General features: G+C 33.9%; 1 protein-coding gene across 1 annotated transcript in view; it reads left to right on the top strand.

Annotated features, from left to right (window-relative positions):
* RASEF (RAS and EF-hand domain containing) overlaps positions 1–6,758 on the top strand; it is a 40,006-nt gene extending 33,248 nt beyond the window's left edge. The window contains exons 16-17 of the mRNA XM_015849261.3: positions 212–288; positions 2,323–6,758. Of these exons, the coding sequence (XP_015704747.2) occupies positions 212–288; positions 2,323–2,431 (186 nt within the window). The 3' untranslated portion in view covers positions 2,432–6,758. The remainder of the gene's footprint in view (positions 1–211; positions 289–2,322) is intronic.
* The last annotated feature ends 371 nt before the right edge of the window (positions 6,759–7,129 follow it).

Consider the following 7,129-nt stretch of genomic DNA (forward strand, 5'->3'; position numbering starts at 1 on the left):
CAGTAAAAATTACATTTAAAAAGATATTTGTTTTTTCTGTACTGAAGTGAATACATTGGAGAATGAGGAATACCAGAGGATATCCTGTTCATTTAAATGCATGTGTAATCATGCCTTTCATTACTGAGGAAATCATTTTTAATTAAATACACATATCCAAATCAGTTCGATTTCAGATGAGTTGGCTCAATGTCTTAATTTTTGTTCACAGACTTATAATGCTTTATTCTGTGAAACAAGTGCTAAAGATGGATCTAATGTTGTAGAAGCAGTTCTTCATCTTGCTCGGTAAGTAGTCATTTTTCTATTTTCAAAAAAGCACAGCTGACTGTATTTCATAAAATGGACATTATATCTAAACTTATGTACAAAGACACGCATGTACATATTTAAAATTTTCTCAATATCAATTTCAACAAATGAAATTAGAAGAGGAATGCCATGTTAAATCTTTATAGAGAAGAGTGAGGCAGGTTTTATTCTCAGTATAGACAGGGGGTTTGCTTACTGATGTTACATGGTTGTCTTAGTCATTGATATTTAATGTTAGAGCTTAGTTATAGACTTATTTTAAAATATTTTTAAAATTTAAATTTTTAAAATTTAAAATTTGGTTGGTGAATGAATAATATGTTCAATAGTACGTGGATTTACTTTCTTAATTCTTTCATATACATAGATCAATTTCTAATGCTTACAATTATTCATATAATTAACTCTTAATTCTACCATACGTATTAATACATACTCGGTTTTATACCTGATCATTCTAATCTCACACACTTTCTTTAATATCACTTTCTCTAAGTTATTTGAAAGACAGAACTCTGCATTTCAACCATTTAGCAATGTGGTATTTCTGTGAAGAAGTGTGAACAAAACATTATGCATTTACAACTTTTCCAAACTGTTCTGTGCTGCAGTATTTTGAAAGGCTGGCAGTAAGAAATACTCAAGCTCAGATTTTTCAGTTTTAGTCAGCGAACTCAAGGCTACAATTAACAAGTAGATTAATTTTTGTTTTTGACTTAGCTCATGCAGTAATGAAACTTAATGACATCTGGTCAGTATTTGTTTATTCAGTGTTAAAACATGGCCCAAATAAAAATGCTGGCTTTTTGGAGAGCATCATTGCTTCTTCACATTTGGTTTTCAAGAATGCATGTACTTAGAGAAGACAGCTCTACTAGAGATGCTGCAAGAGCACAGGTGTTTCATTGTTCTGTTAGCATCAACATTAATTGCTGATTTAAATGACTCATTTCCAGGAACCTGTGACTTACAAAATTGAGAACATACTTAACATAGTTACTTAATGCTAATCACAGTTGGAAAATTCTCTCTAATATTTAAACATGATAGATTTGTTTAACTGCCTCAAAGATAAAAATGTCTTGGCAGTTGTAGCCTTTCTTTTCAGAACCTCCAAAATTTGTTTTCTCTGATAGGCTCATAGTTTCTTAAATGCTCTGGACATTACCTAGAACCTTGGTCTGGAATGGTTGGTTCCAATTTCTTGAGTTTAGTAATACTTTTTCTTAGAAAGAAACATTTTACTTGGAAGTAAAAAAAAAAATCTAAAAAGCCATATCATTGGAGCAGATAGTCCTCCAGACTAACCTGTTACTTCTCTGTGGGATTCCTTTCCCCTTTTGTTTGTTTTGTTGAATAATATGATGCTTTGAATTTAAAATTGTCCCAACTTCATGAATTTATTCTACTGATACAAGGGGGACATAAATTATGCATGTGTATATGTATATAAGGTACATATACATGTTAGCAAGAAATTCTAGAACTTGCTTTTGAGTTTCTAGGAATCCCTATCACAGTGGACCTGAAAAGATAAAGAATTTCTCATGCATACACAACTTCTAAGTCTGCGTACAAAACATCCAGTTTGTGTTTTTTTCTCTGAGTATGAATTCACGCTTGAAATTGCAGTTGTTTATTGTTTTTTTATTTTCAGCTTTGAATGTAACCTGTTATAGTAACATAGTGAAGCGAAAACATTAAAGAAAAACAAGCAAAAGAAAATAAAAGGGAAAAAAAACCATTGCAATTGATTCAGTTTCCCCAGCGAAATCTTTGAAGATATGTTGATTCTGTGGACTAAATATTGTATTAAAGTTTTCCTGGGAGTTAGGTGGTGTTGAGCTGTGTTGTACTGGAAGAAACAAAATGCTGAACTTGAGCTTCAGTAAGAATACAATAATTGGCTGCATATTTATCATGCATTTTTTTTTTTTGTTGTTGTTGGTTTTTTTGCTTTTTTGTTTTTTTTTCTCTCCTTATATATATATGTATTATTTTTCCTCACAGTGAAGTGAGAAAACGAAGTGATAATGAAGATGATACGAGGTCAGTAACCAACCTGGCTGGGACACCTGTCAAAAAATCAGCACTCACAAAGAACTGTTGCAATGTTTAAGTGCACCATTCCTGGCATAAGAAATTTCTGTATGTAAAAAAAAAAAAAAGAAGAAGAAAAGAAAAAAAAAAGAAAAATGAAGGAGTTCAATTATGTATTCTTTTTGCTATGGATTTATAAATTTGTGTATTAGAAGTTGGACATTGTGGGAAAAATCCAGACACTAGTTTTTACTAATTCATATTTATATACTTGCTTGACTCTTATTTCTGATTTCATTCTTCTTAAGCAACGAAATTCAATGAAGCAAGCTCTGAATCAATGCCACACTAGCCTGTGCATTAAATACTGTAATATATTTTATCTTCCTAACCTGCTTGTTTCTTTATGGGCTCATTATTTCTCAAAGAATATGATAGGACAGTATCATATATCACTCGCAGGAACAGAAAGAGAAGTTCTGACAAGAACATGAATTATTTTAATCTTTTTGCTCGTATTTGCGTTTCTAGTTTTCTGAAGGTCTTACATATACATGAAAAATTTCCCAAGAAAACCCTAAGCCATTAAAATGTTGCCTAGTTACAGGTAAATCAAGTTCAAGACAAAAAGTAGCATGGTTCATTAGAAGAAGACAGTGGCAGGTGTGTAGGCTACTGGTGTAATTTTACATCAGTGGGTTAGAATTTATTTAAACAGAAGAGTTAGGATTTGACTGGGAGCTGAAAAGTAGACTTCATTTCTAATCCTACACAACTCAATAGGGAAAGGGACATTTGCATGGACCATTACTGTTCCAAATTCTAGAGCAACCAATAATACTCGTGATATTCAGGATTAGATGAAATAATTTTTCAGTACCCTTCTGCTTGTTTAGGCTAGATCTTCAACAGTGTAATAGAGAGATGTGGATTGTAATTTTCCTGTGTTTTTCAATAGCTTTTCATTCAGGCATGAATTAAGGAATCTTAATGGTACAGAGAAGTCTATTCTAATTCTAGTAATTCTAATCTTCATGCATTTTTAAAGTTATAGGTGAAAGAATTACTGCATGCACAAAAGCATCTGTATGAACTGTTCATTAAAAGAAACTGCTGGAATGAATGGCAGACACTTTTGTTAATGGGAATATTGTTGCCTGACTGTAAAAAATTTCCAAGATACTCAGCAGAGAATGATTTGAGTTATTACTGCTTGTAATAGTTCCCAACGTTCATAAAATGTAGTAGAAACTGTAGGTATTTCTCTCATCATCAGTCATAGGACTGTTGACTAGTAGCTTGGATTGGAGGGGAGCCTCTGCCATAGGCAGGGTGTGTCACCCATGCTGATCAGGCTGCTCGAGGCCCCAGGGATGGGGCATCCAGACCTGCTCAGAGCAGTGTGTTCGTATACCTCACCACTCTCTGTGTAAAACATTTTCCCCAACAATGAATCTGAATCTCTCATTATTTGCTTTAAAAATAAACCAATCTGTAAACATGCAAATCTGTTTCCCCTTTTTGATGCTATTTGCTGCTGCTAAGAACAATTCGATTGCAGTAGCAGAAGCTGAATAGATCATGTAGTCTGCTGAAAAATCATGGTATGTCTTCTTCTCTTCAACAGTGTAATTCATTGTTGGGTGCCCCTGACAAATGTGGCTTTCAGATCTTTAAAGTTTGCAGTGTGTGTGTGAGTGCAGTAATTCCTTTCACAGCTGAGGTTCTTTTCATACAGAATGGTGTGTGAAGGCTTATGCCCTGTGGAGAACCAGGTTGAAGGACATGAGGTCAGGGACTTATTTTTTTTTCTCTCCTGGATTGGACCGTGGGTTCTTTGGATACTTTGTCTCATTTATTTTAATGAGCAAAGTCTATCCTGTATTGTTTGGCCAAGTTTTATGTCATGGTTTTATGGTCACTGGTATTTCACATCATAACATCATGTCATGCACTGGGAATTTAAGTGTTAATACCCCAGTTCCGCATACCAAAGAGAAGAAACTATGTTCTCCAGAAGACTATTCAATGTGCTGATATCATTCCTGCACAGGGGGGAATGTGTGTAAGGCGTTGGCAGGTCATCTGACTGTCACATCTACATCTCAGCCTTAGCGTAAAGCCTTCTTTTTTCAGACAATCTCTTTTTCATTATATCTTATTTGGCCAATTCCAGTTCTAATTATCTTTTTTTTTTTTTTTTTTTCCTTTTTTTTGTTTTTTTGTTTTTTTCCCCCCCCCTGATACTTGGTTTAGTAAATTAGTTAATTTCTCATCACATTGTGGCAGTTCTTTTATCAAGTAATTTGGGGTTCCCTCTTTTCCTGTCTTTGGTGTCATGGATTCTGAGAAATCCCTCTGCCCTGCTCATCATGGAACCAGGCTGAACTGGTAAACCCGTAAACCATTGACACTTTATAAAACTGAATCACTTTTTGTAAGCTACATAATTTTCATGTGTGTCGTGTAAAGCAACAGTGTTTTATTTTTAATTAAGATTCAGGGTTGGAAACTGATAACAAAGTTTTACCTTGGAGTAATTTTATGATCAATATATGAATTATTGGAAAAAGCACTACTGAATGGGGATATTACTATAGCTCAGTTGGAACTGGTTTTAGAAATTATGTGTTGATCAGCTCCATCAGGTCTGAATACTCACATACTAACAGGTAGAATGAATTTGTGTTAACACGAAAGAACTTGGAAAAAACAACAAGAAGAACAAAAACCAACTTCATTTATTTCAGTGTAGAAACAAAACCAAAATATTTATACATGGAAATAACAAATATTTAAGGATTTCCATTGTTCTGCTTCAAAAAGTTACCTTGCCTTCTACCTGAAATGTAAAGTGACAAATATCAGCTTTATGCTCTGACATAGTTGCACTATTGTACTTTAAATGTTTTTATTGTTTTACACAGTACTTGAGAACTATTCATTTAATCATACAAAGCTATTTTTTTAGTTAGTGGATATATTCCCTTAATACATGTATTTATTCAGAAAGGAGAGGCTTTTCATGTCTTTCCTCATAATCTGTAAATATATATATATTTTTTCAGTTGATGTGGAAGTATTATTTTGTCCTGTACTGTTTTTGATCTTTTCTAATTGTGGCATAGTGCTCATTTCTGAGGCAAGAATTTCTGTTAAGACTCACTGGAAATGTTGGAATCAAATGAGTGTTCTAACTGCCCTGTGGCTTACATTAGTGCTTTAATGCTGCACGTTTGGTTAATTATTCTTGAAGACGTAATTATGGCCTAATGTGGATTAAAGTTTTCAGTGTATCTATTTTTGTACTGACTGTAAAATCCTCTATTGTTTTAGGAAAAATAAGTAACAGTTATGTATCTGTATGCTGGTTAAAATGTGTTCCAAAGAAAATAAAGGCCACTCCTGTAAGGAGCATCAATGCAGATATGCACCACTGTGAATGCCCAGTTCAGCAAATAGAGTCAGTGCCAGAGCCTCCCCCTCAAGCCTACTGCTGTACAAAAATGCTAGGTAACTTTCTAGGAAATCAGACTGCAGTGATCCTGCCTCATAAATAAAAGTGAGTTATTTCCTCATGTAGTTTTTTAATAGAATTTACAGTCTTTATTATTATAGGAAGAAACTTCCAAAAAATATTTCTTAGTGTAATAAGTATTTAAAAGAATAAAATAAAATAAATCCAATATCTCATCTGCAGTTCAGATGTCTTGTATCACTGCTTTTTCCAGATTTGTTAAAGCATGATTCTATCGCTCTGATCATGTATGGGCCTCTTACGGGTTGAAGAAACTTCACAGCATTAAAGCTTGTAGTATATGTAGTAATACAGCTCCTGCTGTATTAGTATCTGGCAAAACCCCTTCTTATTGACCTCCCTAGGACTGGTAACTCTGTTATTGATTGTTGACTATTTTTTTTTTTTAATTAATTAATTCCACATTTCTTGTTTTGTTAGAAAACTTTCCTTGTGGTTAAAGAGAATTTGGCGTAAATGTATCCAGAATATTGGTGAAAATGCATTAGATTGCTTGCAAAATTGAGTCAGTTTCCTACAGTTTCTGCTCTTTGAGTTAGAGCTACAAGAGAGTGTATAAGAAATTAATCATATTAATCAAGTGGCTGAGTAACCAATAAACACGTTTTCTTACTAGTATGAGGAAGGAATTCGTTGCCAATTGCACATGCCAACTTTTAATAAAGCCAATACATATAAATAAGGCTCTAAATCGTTAAAACCTTTGTACTGTTTACAATCAGAACTGTGATTCTGATGTGGTGTTCATGAACTTTGTTCTTCCTTGAAACAACAGATCGCTGCATCCACTGTGATTTTTTATGTTTGAAAAGAACTGCATTCTCTGTGTTGAAAATTACTGTTCAATAAAACATGCTTCAATAGCTTATGTTCTGTGTTGTATTTCCCTTTGTCACTGCCTAACTAGTGATCTGTGACTAGTCAGATTTATACCTCTGGCTGCCCTGACTTCTTGACCTCACTGAGCAGTGGTCAGTTTGTTTCTCCACTGAGAGATGTCCCTGGCTGTGAATCTCCCTTTATATCACGCCTTTATAAATGCCTTTGCCTTTGAAACCCACAGTGTATTTTTAGGATCTTATTGCCAAGAGCTTTGGGCTACCCTTGTACATGGAAGATGCTATAACATACTTAATATTCTACTCCATAATTACTTGGGAATGCACATCAAAGTCTGAGTATAGGAAGGCCTCTGAACTATACTTTTTCAAAATTTTTGAGAACAATTTAGGTTGCAAG

Source organism: Coturnix japonica, chromosome Z, assembly GCF_054131305.1.
Source record: "Coturnix japonica strain WE chromosome Z, WE-NBRP24, whole genome shotgun sequence".
NCBI classification, from domain to species: Eukaryota; Metazoa; Chordata; class Aves; order Galliformes; family Phasianidae; genus Coturnix; species Coturnix japonica.